At 38.7% G+C, this 14,585-nt stretch overlaps 1 protein-coding gene across 2 annotated transcripts in view; it reads left to right on the forward strand.

Moving 5' to 3' along the window:
• The window catches only part of wu:fj29h11 (uncharacterized), a 41,172-nt gene that overhangs the window by 21,888 nt on the left and 4,699 nt on the right, over nucleotides 1-14,585 (forward strand). For both annotated transcript variants that reach the window (XM_067488346.1, XM_067488347.1), the window contains 13 exons: nucleotides 433-614; nucleotides 773-956; nucleotides 1,707-1,849; nucleotides 3,799-3,980; nucleotides 5,227-5,486; nucleotides 5,592-5,826; nucleotides 5,916-6,096; nucleotides 6,917-7,043; nucleotides 7,194-7,280; nucleotides 9,344-9,529; nucleotides 9,626-9,912; nucleotides 11,057-11,205; nucleotides 13,512-13,596. In XM_067488346.1, the coding sequence (XP_067344447.1) occupies nucleotides 433-614; nucleotides 773-956; nucleotides 1,707-1,849; nucleotides 3,799-3,980; nucleotides 5,227-5,486; nucleotides 5,592-5,826; nucleotides 5,916-6,096; nucleotides 6,917-7,043; nucleotides 7,194-7,280; nucleotides 9,344-9,529; nucleotides 9,626-9,912; nucleotides 11,057-11,205; nucleotides 13,512-13,596 (2,288 nt within the window). The remainder of the gene's footprint in view (nucleotides 1-432; nucleotides 615-772; nucleotides 957-1,706; nucleotides 1,850-3,798; nucleotides 3,981-5,226; nucleotides 5,487-5,591; nucleotides 5,827-5,915; nucleotides 6,097-6,916; nucleotides 7,044-7,193; nucleotides 7,281-9,343; nucleotides 9,530-9,625; nucleotides 9,913-11,056; nucleotides 11,206-13,511; nucleotides 13,597-14,585) is intronic.

Consider the following 14,585-nt stretch of genomic DNA (forward strand, 5'->3'; position numbering starts at 1 on the left):
AAATCAGGAAAAGAAAAAAGAATTAAATAAAAGTGAACAGACAATTATGTGAAAATGAAGTCTTGACTTAGATTAGTTTTCAAGTCAGTGAGTGTAAGTGGAGCCAGCCCTCTTAAAAGTGAAGTCAGTGTGCTCCTCAAACCTCATGATCTACTTGAAGGTCTAGTCAAGTGGACAGCAAAGTGGGCTATATCTTCAGAGAGACAGCTGAGTTAAACAGTGTTCTACTGAAATATTGGGGAAATGTTCTTTTAGATGCCAAGCTCAGAAAACAGCATTTTATTTTATCAAAATAACACACTCATTTACATGGTAAACTTGTCAAGAGAAAATAACATAAAACACCCAGGCTAGAAAAGTGTCTAACTGCACAATCCTTTTGTGGCCATAGTTCTAATTCTGTTTTCTTCGAAATTCACTGTGTCTTGACAGGTCCTCTGGCTGCACTGTACAAGGATGTAAGTGTAGTTCACCCCTCTTTGCTGAGCTGTGTGGAGCCACTGGAAAGTCAGCAGGTTCGTGAGCTGCTGAGGAAACTCGGAGTTCATGAACTGGAGCCTCAGGAGCTGCTGGAGCAGCACATCTACCCCTCAATACAGAACAATAAGTGGAAGGTAATGTATTGTTTTTACTGCATCAGCTGAGTTTGTGGATGTAAAAGCTAAATTACTTTTATGCTTTGTAAGATTTGTGCCCATCATACTTAGCTTAAATGGATCCTTTCTCTTTCTGTTTTCTGTGACCTCATCTTTCCCACTAATTCTTTCTTCAGTCAAAGCCCGAGGCAGTGGTGGTGAGTTACTTGATTTTCATCAAGCAGCATTCCTCCTCCAGCTACGAGTATGCAGACATTGCAGTACCCGTCCTCACCAGCAGGGGTCTGCTGTGCCCAGGAGTCGACAGGGTGCACTTTTCTGAGGAGTACGGCAACATCAACCTGCCAAAGAATCTGCCTGGTACAGAGAAACCTGCAGTTTTTCCACAGCTGTGATGCAAATGAATCTTAAACCTCTCTTGCTATTCAGTGTTCAGCTTGTTCCTTACTGTACTGTGTGTGTGTTTAAATTACTGAGGATACATGCTACTGTGCTGGAATAGTATTCATTCTAATTTTAATATTTATGTTTCACTTAAATATTGATGCCTTCATCATATTTAGTGTGTTAATAAGCTTCTGTAAAACTATGTAGTTTCCTTCATTTTTAATATTGACAGGTCATGATATATATGGTGGCTAATCTAATAATGTTCTGGTTATTCACTTAATTAGGATGTTGGTTTTTTAAAGGATAGATTTAATCGGTTTCTAAATTATTCATATTTTAAACAATACCCATACAGACACTAAAACCAACAATGAACTGTCTGAACTCACAAGAATATCGGTCTCATACCAGTGTTATTTAATTGTTTTTTCTGTGCCAAAAACTTCCATTACTTAAAAAAATAAAAGAACATATGAGCCAGAACACGTCTCTTTAACCTGGATTGGGACTTTGATTTGATTTGTATTAGACAACCATTCACAGATTGCCTGTGAGACTTAATTGATTACACTAGTGCGTAACCTCGTATAAATGTTTGATCTCCTTTTCCTGTTTATGTTCTTCATTTCTCCCAAATTCACAGTCTTCATACAGCATTTCTGTATTGATTCTCCTACTGTAAGCACTCACCTTGCTGCTCGTATACTTTCCCTCTACTAGGCTATGATTGGATCCTGCTGAGTCCCTGTTATGTGGAGACAGATGACGACGTAGCAGGATGGAGAGAGTTGTTCAGCAGACTAGGAGTCAGAGACGGTCTCATCATCCGCAAAGAGAGACAAACACTCAGTGCTAAAGAACTGGTGAGTTGGACATCCCTGAACTGTCACCTCAGCTATTTAGGAATCACAAGCATGCTGCAAACAAGCAGTTGTATTATCACAAAATGTAAACACAGATGAAAAAAAGGCTTTATGAGCCGACGGGAGATTTCAACTTTTGCTGTGTGTTTTTTTTATTTAATTTGTTTTTGTGGTAACTGTGTCTACATGTTATCTTACCTTGTTCTGTATAGTTCCTTTGTTATGAGTTTAATTGAAACCTGGGCTCAGTAATGTTAAGTGTTTGTCATACAATGATTTCTGGAGTGGATCATTTTTGGACCTACAGACTTAGAACGTTTTTTCTGAGGACAAAATATTTACTGGTTGCATGGATACCAGAGGCATGCCAGAATCCTGCTGCCTGGAATAGAAACCAACTGTGACTCATCACTGTGAATAAGGTAGTGATTGATGGATGAAGATACTAATGATTATGAGTCACACCAGGACTAAAGAGATCAATTTTTGTTTTGAAGAAGAACAGAATGAGCAGGTGACTGATGGAACATGTCACAGACACACGCTAAGGTTGTGCAGCTCAAACATCCATGATGCCTCTTTTAGCTCTGGCCACAGCAACAAAGAGACTTTGATAGAAGTGACTTTTATCACATTAGTCACTTCATCAAATCTTTCAATGAAGTTGGTGGAGATTCCAGTTGAATCATTTATTTGACTTTTCGGTTTGGTGTTAGTAGTGTGTGAATAGGCTGCTCTAGAGCAAGTAACATAGGAGTGAATTAAAGTGCAGTATCACATAATACATACTTTAGAGATAAGACTATTTGTTGATAAATGTTGACATAGGAATTTATGAGTGTTTAAAATAAAATAATTAATAATTAAAACTTTGTTAAGAAACTAATTAAAATAGTTTCTTAACAACGTCCATTTAATAGCTCTTTTGGAGCTTTTGATCACGTCACAGGGTCTTCACAACAAATCCGATTTGTTTTGTTTAAATGTCCAATTTTCCCATCTTTTAATTGTCACGTGTTGCAGAACAGCATAAGCCTGCAGCATAGATTTGCTAGTTTGTCCATAGACGTCTGTTGTTGTTGATGTCCTAAAACTATTACAAACACATCAGACAGACACGTTGCTCCACTGGGAGCCTTTTATTTTGCTCAACATTTTATTTAAATTCCAAAAGTTGCTGTATATTTAACAAACACTGCCCCCACATGCTCAGAATTATTATTAGGAATTGTTTCCCTCTACAGCAATCAATCGACCACATGTGTGACCTCTCTAGTCGAATTATAGGGACTCACATCAGTCTGGACAATATAAGGACTGTAATTTATTTTTAACAATTCAACAAATGGAAATGGCTTATAGACATTTGTTAGAAAACATTATAAATAATTGGACCGTAGTGATATTTCAAACATTTTCCTTTAAATAGCTTTAAATGTCTATAATCATTTAATCAGTAATTCAGCCTATTTAAAAGGAGTGAAGTTCTCAGCCTTCTTTTTGGTATTATGCTGAACACAGACCAGGAAAAGCTAAGAAAATTACAGAAAAGCAAAGGTAAAGACTTTAAGACCATATACAAGCTTTTTGATATCCATGTGACTTCCACTGCAAATAATAAGTTTAAGGTCCATTGGATTGTAGTCAAGCTCATACGTGAGACATCTGGAGGATTGTGGATCAAACTATCTGTTGGCAGATGTGGAAGGTTAATGGCACCGTCATTCACGTCCATTTACATTTGATGTAATTTAAAAAATATTCTGTTGAATCAAAAATCAATTCTGGTTATGACTTAGCAGCAATGAAAGATGACGTGTACATATGTCTGACGAGTCTGAAACATCTTCAGATGAATTTGAACACTTCGTATCCTCCAGGCTGACAATATGTGATTATGTGTTTAATCTCTGTTCCCATGCTGTCACTTCCTCCTATTTCTCCCTCAGGCTTCCAGCCCCTGGTCAACTGAAAGTGCCACATGGCACCAAAACTCAGGGGAGGGATTTGTGCTCGATGACTACCCCTGTGAAGAGTTCCATGTTCTGGCAACTGCCCAGCTGCCTGGGCCCCTCCTCTTGCAGCAGAGAATAGCCTTGCTGGAGCTCCTGGCAAACAACTGGGACACTGGGTAACACACACCATTAGATATTTCTCCTCCTGTGTCATTTGCTGTCCAGTGAATACTGTTCCAATATATATGCAGATGCATTCACTGCGTGTATGTTATGTTTTGGAAACTCATTGGCTAGAAAGAACAGCTAGGCTAATGGATTTGGGGTCAGTCCAGGTCAGGTGTCAATTGCTACAGCTGTAACCAATTAAGTGATTACTTGGGTAAGAACGGGGAGATTGTTCCACACTTAAATGTTATTCTGCCATCGAGTGAAAAGGGATGACAGAGGACAGACTTTCATACTGGTGAACAGTGCAAACTGCTAGTACAAGAGCAGTATAGCAGATACTGTAAAGGTCGAGTCAGGTCCTGTTTGAACCCCCCCCTACCAGCTTCTTCCTTATATCCTAGTTGGAATAAATAAATGATCACACCAATGTTTTCATAACCTTTGCTTTTTATTTGTATTCAGAATTTTCAGCAACGTAGTTTATGGGGCTCACTGGGCGAGCAAGACACTGAACTCCAGTTTAGGTGCTACCACTGGGTGAAGCTCAGCCGTATAGCAGCTCCCCCAGTGGTGTGTGACTGTGTGCGTGGTTGTGAGTGGAAATGGGTGAATGAGAAGCAGTGTAAAATGCTTTGGGTACCAGTAAGGTAGAAAAGCAGACACACAGTCTCACACAGTCTCACTGACCATCACTGGCAGCAGTGCAGAGTGCAAACATAATGTCTTTTTAAGCAAGACTCATCCATCTGACCAATCACAAAATTTCAAAATTCTTTCCCTGATTAGTACATATCTATTATTTATTGTCATTTATTTATTGTCATTTTGTAACAGTGATTACCTGAAGTGCTGTGCACAGTTTGGTGGGTGTGAAGCAAAGAGTAAAGCTTTTCAGATATTTAGTTTTAATATCAATTTTATTGTTATCTGTGGCCATGTGTTGAGAGTAACTGTCATGTAGTCAATTTGACAAGTGGGTTTTTCTTAGATCCAAATTTTACGGTGCATTTAACTCATTCATCATTAACGATGTGCAGTGCTGCTGAGTGCTGCGTGTTCTGCAGGGGAATGTAGGTCACCGGTTCTGCCACTTTGTTGACTTGTCACAAGTGGCATTAAAATCACTGAGCTGCAGCTGAAAAGGTTTGATCACGACTAGGTCTCTGACGTCACATGGTCGTTTAGTAAATGTATCATCTCACTTGTCACTATAGACAGGATTTGAAACCACAACCTCTCTCATTCTTCCAGACACCACTACTCTCAGTACCTCACTGCGCAGGTGGTTGACAGTGATGGACGACCTGCCAAAAGCACCAAGTCCTCCTTCTTTCACTTCTTATGCCATCTAGAATGGGTTCCAGCCTATCGCACATTGGAAGGAGGAGAGAAAGAGAGAAAGTACCTCTGTCCAAACTCGGTCTACCTGAGCTTACCGGACACCACCAGCCTGCTGGGGACTCATGTCAATTATGTGGATTTAGACCCTAGTGAATTCAGCAGTGCTCTAGGTAAGAGTTTACTATAATGGAAATCTCTGCCCTAACTGCTGGTTGTCCGCAAGATTTCTATTTATTTCCATAAAAGCATCTGCCAATGTCTCCCACTTACTTTAGGAATGAGACAAACCATAACAGTGGATACTCTCATTGGCTACCTGAAGGAGTGGTGTGTCAAACCAGAGGCAGATAACCCGGAGCCTAGAGTAACGGACGAGTTGGAGGGGGCCAATTTCACTTCTACGGTTCAGCACATTTACAATGTCTACAACTATCTGCACACGCACTGTCCCCAGAAAAGCCTGAAGGAGCTGTTTCAGCATACTCCTGCTGTATTCATAGAAAACACCAGGTAGGCCAGCAGCAGCGTCAGCATAGTCTTTCAGGTTAAGGTGAAAATTTCAACTCTGGAGACCACAAGTGAAAACATTGTTTTTGCAGGTGTAATGACTGGTGTTCAGGACGCTTCTACCACCTGAAGGATGTGTGCTGGAGTGACCCAACAAAGATGTTCCAGCGATACAAACAGCTTCTTTACGCACCGGATAGCCCCATCCAGGAGCCCAATCTCCTGGCTCGCTTCTACAGCCAACTGGAAGGCATGCGAGACTTCTTCACCAGAGTAAGCAGCTCTGTTGTGGTTTCTCTATAAGATTTAAATTATTTTCCCGACGTGTTAAATGTTACTTCTGGATTCTCAGACTCTTCGTTGAGTTTCTACTGAACCGTATTTCTCTTAGTTACTGTTAACCTTCCCATTTCCAAAGAAATGAATCGTTAAACCTAAACATAAGTTAGCACTTTACACTTCTTTGATGGCTTTTGATGCCTGACAAAAAGATTTACAGTCGGCTTTTATGGGAAAACTGATTTCTTTACTGTCGTGTAAACAGGGAAGCTAGTTTCTGAAATCGGGGTAGGGGATTAAGAAAACTTAATTTCCCCAAGTAAATTTCTGAGGGAGAACGCTGATTTCTTTGGCATGTATACGTGTAACCATGTTTCTAATCAACTTCCTAACAGCACATCTGCATAAGAAATGGCTGAAGACAGGAATATGCAGCTGAACGAATGAGGAAGAGATGATTAGGAAACAATGAGTAAAGTCAGAAAGCACTGTTTTCTATCACTAAACAGTAAAAACCTGTGCGCCAGGCTTCCAAAATAAGCCAGAGGTGGAGAAGAGATCAGGTTACTGTGCTGCTGCATGTATAGGTGTATTTCCAGTACCCGGGTTACTTAAGTGCATGTAAACGCATCTATGTACAGACTTTTGAATCTTTTACTTACATTTTAACCTTTGCGTTGGATTAAAAGACAGAATATGGCATCCACACTGCTTCAGCATCATGTGGAATCAGAAGCTCAATAGGTCTGCTGTTGCTGAGTAATGATACTGACTGGTGGATGGTTACTTACATGAAATTACTGCTTTCTTATAGCTGCTTAATGTGGAGCGCAGCCCTAATATGAAGCAGTATGTTGGTTTGTTGGAACTGATCTGTTCATCGTCACCTGTACCAACTGCTGAAGTGCTGCAGGATGTGTCAGTGCTCTATGCAACACTTGGTAAGAACATTGAGACTTTTATTCCATAGAAATTCTTGCGTTCAATAATTCACACATTTTTCTGCATCTTATTTACTTTTTTGCTCAACAACCAATATTTTCTCTCTGGTTACATCCTCCTTCTGTCAATTATTTTTTTCTCTTAAACAGCAAAAAAGTGTAAGATTCCAGTATCTGGTGACCAGGAAAACATCCCTCAGTCCAGACTCAACCCTGCTTACTGTTCCACATTGAAAGGTTTGTAAAGATAAGATAAGACTTTATTAATCCCACGATGTGGAAATTCCAGTGTTCCAGCAGCAAAAAGACAAACACTCCTCCTCACCTAAACGAATATTGCACAAGAGTACAAAAAGTTACATAACTGACTCAAAAGTTTCTCCCAAAATAAGCATTCACATAACACACAAACAAAAAAGCTTCACTTTATGGATGTGTTGTACAGTCTGATAGCTGTGTGGAGGAACGACCTGCGATAGTGCTTCTTTATACACTGGGGGTGTAACAGTCTTGTGCTGAAGGAGCTGCACAGAGCCTGTGCATTGTAGGGGGTGGGTGGTGTTATTCATGATGCCTGCCAGTTTGGCCAACATCCTGTCTCTGTCTCTGTCCGTGCTGCCAACTGCCCAGCACACAATAGCGTAGAAAACTGCAGAGGCCTCCACAGTGTCGTAGAACATTCAGAGGAGAGCCTTGCTCACACCAAAGGAACTCAGTTACAGCAGGTGGAGATGACTCTGGCCCCTTCCTGTACAAGGCAAAAGTTTGGGGTAGCTGTAGGGAGGTTGTCCACAAACAGGGTCAGTGGTTCGATTCCCAGTGGCTCCTCATAGTGTCCTTGGGCAAGACACTGAACCCCAAGTTGCTCCCGGTGTTTCAGGTGAGCACTTTGCATGGCAGCCTCCACCACTGATGTGTGAATGGGTGAATGAGAAGTAACAGTGTCGAGCACTTTGGATAAAAGCATAAAGCATACACATGCTTCAGTAACACCTCAAGATGTGTCTTTGTCCAACTTCTTCATGTCCTGACTATTTTCTGCAAACTTTTCGCTGCAAACAATAACCAGTTTCCAGTATTGCACATGATTTGAAAGCAGCTGAGGAGACGTTGTTACTGCAGTGTGGAATTACAGTATACTGGAGAGTAAAAGCAGGTACATCTGGTAATTGTACTGGTGACATTGTTTGAAGCTGTGTCACCAGCAGATCAGACCATCTCTATCATCCAGGTGTGTGCAGTTTCTCACATATAAAAGTCTCTTGCACTGCAAGCTGAAGTATGTGTTTAAACTTACCAGACAAAAACTAAAGAAACTGTACTGTGTGTGTATTTTTATTATAAATTTTTTTAATAAATAAATAAATACTACAGCCCCACTACAAACTGCAACCTCCTCTACTCAACCACTTGGTATTTTTCTCGTTCTCACCTAAATAGAACTAACACCTGTCCAGGTAAGAATGGGGTGGGTTAGTCACATGAAAGTACCCAGGTTACCTCAAAAAACTAAATATAAAGATTAGATGTCTCATCTACTGCAAACACCACAAAGTGCCTATGGTTGTGCCAACATGTCTCTACATTCTATTAAATATAGTGTATTTAATCTCCTTCAGTTTCACACTACCCATCCTCCCTCAACTTGGTAGCACCCAGACTCACACTGCTAAAAGAGCCTAATGATGCAAACCTGTCTCCACTCTGCTTTGACAATAGAAACACCAATCAAAGAAAATTCCTTCAGAGAGACCCTGATCCAAGAAAGACTATAAAAGCAACACCTTATCAAAATGCAACAAATCAGATTAACTTAACAAATATATTGCAATTAACCTTTACAATACATTGTTAATGCTGGAGAATACAAGGCCTGGTGAAAAAGGGAGAGTGAGCTTTTCACATAGTCCTCAAATGTCTGTCGAGCAGCAAAATGTGCTTCTAGTGTATTCTAATGGATGACTAGCCTCTTCCAGTGTGGCAAAAAAGAAACATGTTAAACCTACAATAAAAAAACAGACAACTGTCTCTCTTCAGAATTTATATTACAAATTGTAGCATTTCTGTATTACAATTTCTTTAGGTGTTTGTTGTTGTTTTTTTTATAAAAAATATAGGTTTCATCTTGCTATTGTTAATTTAGCTGAAACGTATCTAATTTATTTGGGGTCCTGAAACACTTGACTGGCGTTTTGAAATAAACCAGCTGTAGAGCAGTGAGGCATTTGTCCACTGAATGTAATAATATGCCCAAAGGAGCAGTGATATCATTCTGTCTTTCCTCATTGCATTGGATTCAGGAATGGTGTCTGATAAGAGGGTCTTCCCCACCAAGGATAACAGCTGGGTGAGTCTGGGAAGTAAACCCATGATTGCTGATAACAAAGAGCTGGAAAAGATCTTTAAACATCACAAGCAGGTGTGTCTGCTCAACCTGCCACCAGCAGAGAAGAAAGCTGCTCCCAGTAGCAACACTGGGAGTCATGGTATGCTGCAACAAGTTTTCCTGTACAAAACAGATATATTGTAATGCTGGCAAAAATGGAAATTCTGACTGTGGTTGTGTATTTATTACCTGCCAGGTTATACAGTCCCAGGAGAGCGAGCTAACACTGTCCCTGCCTTCAACGAGAAGGACAGATTAGTGTTTCTCGAGGAGATTTGTGGAATCCGCCAGCTGTCCCATTGTGTCAAGACTGAGCCACTGACTGAGGACCTGAGGCCCTGTACGCCCATGCAGGCTATGGTGCGCTCAATAATACCCTACATCCAGAGGTTTCTCTACTACCACGATGAGCTGGCTGACGTCTACTCAGACCTGATTACCAATAACATAGGAGAAAAAATCAAGCGTCTTCACTTTGCACAGGTGAGAAGAGCACACTTGGTTGGTTTAGAGCGATTGTTTGGAAGCTGGTGGTAGTTCCCCATTTGGACATTTTTATAAACCCATGGGGTCACATAGGGATCAGGAGAGTCTCTGATTATAAACCCATTCACCTCAAACTTTTATTGTTTTTCTCCTTTTAATTTCAGGAACTATAATTTACTGTAGGTACCATCCACCGCATGAATTAACTACAGAGAATGCAAATTTAAGTCACTAACTCTTAACTGTTGTATAGTATAATGGACATCTTTGTGTGTGACCTTATAGATACACTTTATATACTATTTACGAGTATATAAGTGTTTCCAAAAAAAGGCCGCGACAACACCAACTCCTCTAACTGTCCAGAATTTAGCCACACTTTCAAAGGCCAATATTGTCTTATTTTTCATTGTCTTTAAGGTTGTGTAAGCATTTGTATTAATTTATTTAATCATCACGTCATTGCATTTTTTATTTAGTAGAAGTACGTAAATAGTAAAAACATTTTAATGTAGTTATGAAATGGGTTTTCAAAATTAAATTAAATTCCTTAAATTAAAGACCCACAGACCAGAAATTGAACACAATACATGTAAAAGAAACGCAGGAAATATAAATATATTTATTTAGTGATTTCAAAACCAGGTTTAGTTCTTAAAGGAAAAGTTTTTGACATTTTTCAAAATTTGAAACAGTGTTTAGATCAACATGTTTTATTCTAAAGATGTTGATTTAGTGCCATATTACAAAACCAAAAAATATACCAAACCTGGTTATTCCACAAAGAATTTTGCAATATTGCGAGACTAAACCAAGCTAGACTTTTTTTTTTTTTCAAAAATGGCACTGGAATATTCATGTGTTAAAATTACAACTCTAGGAATAAATAAGTAAAACAGATGAACTATAGATTTTAAATGTCCAATTTATTGTATATGTTTTGAATAGCAGCAGATTTACTTAGATGCCTGTCACTATGCCGTCTGCAAGAAAGGAAAAGATGTAGTTTAGGGGTGGATTTGTATGAGATCACGAGGTTTATATAAGGTTTTTGATTACTGTTTAACACACACGTGGTGTTAGAAGAAGCAGCAATAATTAGCATTAAGTATATAAAAGCACTTATGTATGTTGGTTGCAGGTGGGTAAGCTGTATATTCGCTACCAGCTGGATTTTGCTGACAGCGAGGAACCTATAGTAGAGATACAAGATGTCATCTGTCTGCTGAAGGACAACAAGGAGCTGTACATCCAGAAAGACCACCTCTCAGCCAAGCTGGACATCTGCAGGTTTGTGTGATGGAAAAAGATCCAACACGTACTTCTGTTGAGAAAGTGATTCCTAATTGTTTAAAAATGCTGATCCAGTAAAACAAATCTGTGGTCTTTCTTTTTTTTTAACCTTCCTGAAATCATGAGATGATTGAGTACATTACCCACAGTCGTCTTTCTTCTTTTTGTAATGCTGGAGGTTATTTCAAACTGTGATTAATTAGAAAAGGATACTTGAATGTCTTTACCTGCAAAGTGGAAGTGGAAGTGAAATTGGTAACACAACACAGAGTGCTCAGCATAAAGACTTTTTTAACTCTAAGGTCTTTTTAATTTAAATTCAATAAAGCCCATTATATTTACATAACTCCAGTGTTTATTTAAAAAACTAAAATAATGTCCAGAAAAATTTGGTTATTATTATTATTAATATTATTATTTTTAGGCCTGAGATGGGTCAGTGATTGGCAGCAACGTTAATTTTGATGAATTGTTTTTTTTTTATTTTTGCAGTTAATTTGTCATTGATGACAAAAAAAATTTGTCATCGATGACAAAAAAAAAAATCACCTTCCAAAAAACTGCTGTAAAAATATATATTAATAATTATTTTCAAATGAGTCACTCTTTTAAAACCACTACAGCCTGAAATATACATATCAAATATTAATTATATTCTTCTGGGTTTTAAACCCATTAAAAGACATTATGTTTACCTAACTCCACAGTTTTTTAATTAACGCGCAAAGTGAAGCCTTCTAAGAAAAATAGCTTATGAAGTTGGACACATACCATCAATCCAACTTCAATAGTGACACACGTATCATTTTATTAGCAAGGCACTCTTGCAGAAATCCATAAAAAGTGAAAATTTACTGCATGCTTTGAATAGGAAAACGTAGCACCATCTGGTACACAAATAAGGATTAAAAATAGAAAGCTAGTAGCTCAAAATGAAATCTTAACATAAAGAAATGCATTAGTTTATGATAAGATAAATGTGGACTCGAAACTGGCAGTTTTAATGGTTTTCAATGGGACAGTTTTTGTCGTTAGGATCAAACATCTGTTTTTAATTCAAAAGTCAATTTTGTAATTAATAAAAAAAAATTAATTAATATTCTCTGGCAAATTTGAACTATATTTTTTCAACAACGGTCTTAAGGCCTAATCTGCCCTATTTCTAGCAGTAGAGTTAATAAATTAGAATCAATAAGGGTCATTCAGAGCAAGAATGACTCTAATAAAGCTAATAATTAATAACACCATGGCAGAGCAGGGTTGGATGTTATGATTTGCTACAGTCCAAAAACTGTAAAGATCTTTGGAATCTGTATCTAATTATAGTTTTTCGGGTTGTGTCAGGAAAAGTTCAGTCCTTATCTGCAATCCAGTGTAATTTAAACTCTTTAATTCACTTGAACATCTCTTCATCTGATCAAAATACAAAGCTATTTAAATGGTCACTGTGTGCAGAATATACGTCCGATTTGGCCATATGCAGTGTGTTCATGTGCCTCTTGTCTGCCCAGAAAAAAGGGGATGTGAGCTGATGCATCTGGTGGGTTTTTTTTTTGTCACCACTAGTTAACATCAGCTTGATGTGTCATGGCCTTTAGGCAGCATTAGCATGAGAAATTGTCATGTTATCACAAAGAATACTGCCACATGGGATTGGGAGTACTCTGGAAAACGGTTGGCACTTTACACAGTCTGCTGCTGCATCTAGCAATACAACCTGAAATGCTATTATGCAAGGAGAAAGCCATACGGTACATTAATGCAGAAATACCAGGGTTCTCTGGGCCCAAGTTCATGTCAGATGAATCAAAAGACAGTGGTAACATGTGGTCACAGTCCACATTTTAACTTGTCCTCGAACACTGGGCTCTCCGAGATGAAAAAAACATCCAGACTCCTATTAGCACAAGGTGCAGAAGCCAGCATCTGTGATGGTATGTTGCATCGGCATGGATGTCTTTGGTACAGTACTTGTGCAGGTACCATCTATCTATGTGACATATATTGGGACTTTAGAGAGATATATGCTGCCATCAAGGCAATGTCTTTTTTGGGAGGTCAGCGATTAATATTCTTTCAGCAGGGTATGGCCTGGCCCCAGTCCGCATGTGCTACAATAGTGGGGTTTGTAAATGGGGCTGAGCTAAGTTGTCGGATGAAGCATCAGAAGAGCAAACGTCGGATCAATGTATTCAAACAATTTAAAGCATGAACAAAGGAATTTGTGGGATAAAATGCATTTGAAGCTCATTCCTGTGTTTGTCTTGTACATTATCTTGTAATGCTGTTTGTGTGTATTTCAGGGAGCTGGCGAAACTCTTCTGCACAGAGAGCAGCCACAGGAAAGAGCTGATGCCGTTCCTGAGTGGCCTAATAACCTCACTTGATGTAAGCCCTCTATAATTGATCACTGATCCATATCCTTTAAAAAGGGTACTAGCTTCCTCTCGGCCTTTATTCCAGTCATTCCTGGACTACAGGCTATGTAAAGTCAGAGGTTAAGAAAGTTCACATCAAGTCCACAACTTTGACACCTCCATACTCAATATGTTGAATATCATATTGAATCTGAATGATTTCCTGTACAGATTTGCAGAAGAAAAGAAAAATTATGCTTTGGACTGTTTGATTAATGTTTAGTTAATGGTTAAGTTTTAATGGTGTAATTCTGAAATGAAAAACCCATTTAATACACTTCAGTCAGACAGATGCAGATATGAGAGGCTTAGGGGAAATTGCGTTCAGATCTGCCATCCAATTTATTATATCCGCTTATGACTTTAACGTTTATATTATTTAAGGGAATTGATTCAGCAATAACTGGCAGACTATGTTAATTAGGTCATCAACATTTTAACGAGTCTGCCACTGCTGACAAGCGAATCTGAAAGGACAAACCCAATATCTACTACTTGTGTAAATTGTGAATGGATCAGTCCTCTATTCTAATCCTGACTGTAATGTAATTGTATGTGGCAAAGAGGAGAGATGTGTGTGTTCACCACAAAAAAACTTAATCTTACAATTCATTCAGTGAACAAAGAACTTCAGTCATTCTTCAAAAAACATTAAGGAAAGCTTTCATAAAAAAAAAAACGCCCTGCATCAAGATTAGAGGCCTCAATTCTGCAGATTAGTTTTCATGACTGAACTGTTTAAATTAACATAAGTTGGGGCAAACTGTAGAATATTCTGTGTTGGTAAATTGTAAGTGCAGTTCTTTCCTTATATGTGGGGGAATCTAATAATGCAAAGTGCATGTTACTTTAGTGTAACTCATAATTTGTGGGTGGCAATAAAACGTTGGTATAGCTCACAGATGATTTCACAGTTTACATATTACATTTCATTGTTATGTTTGGTGTGAGGCCTCCTAA

This window comes from Channa argus, chromosome 20 (genome assembly GCF_033026475.1).
Source record: "Channa argus isolate prfri chromosome 20, Channa argus male v1.0, whole genome shotgun sequence".
Taxonomy (NCBI): Eukaryota; Metazoa; Chordata; class Actinopteri; order Anabantiformes; family Channidae; genus Channa; species Channa argus.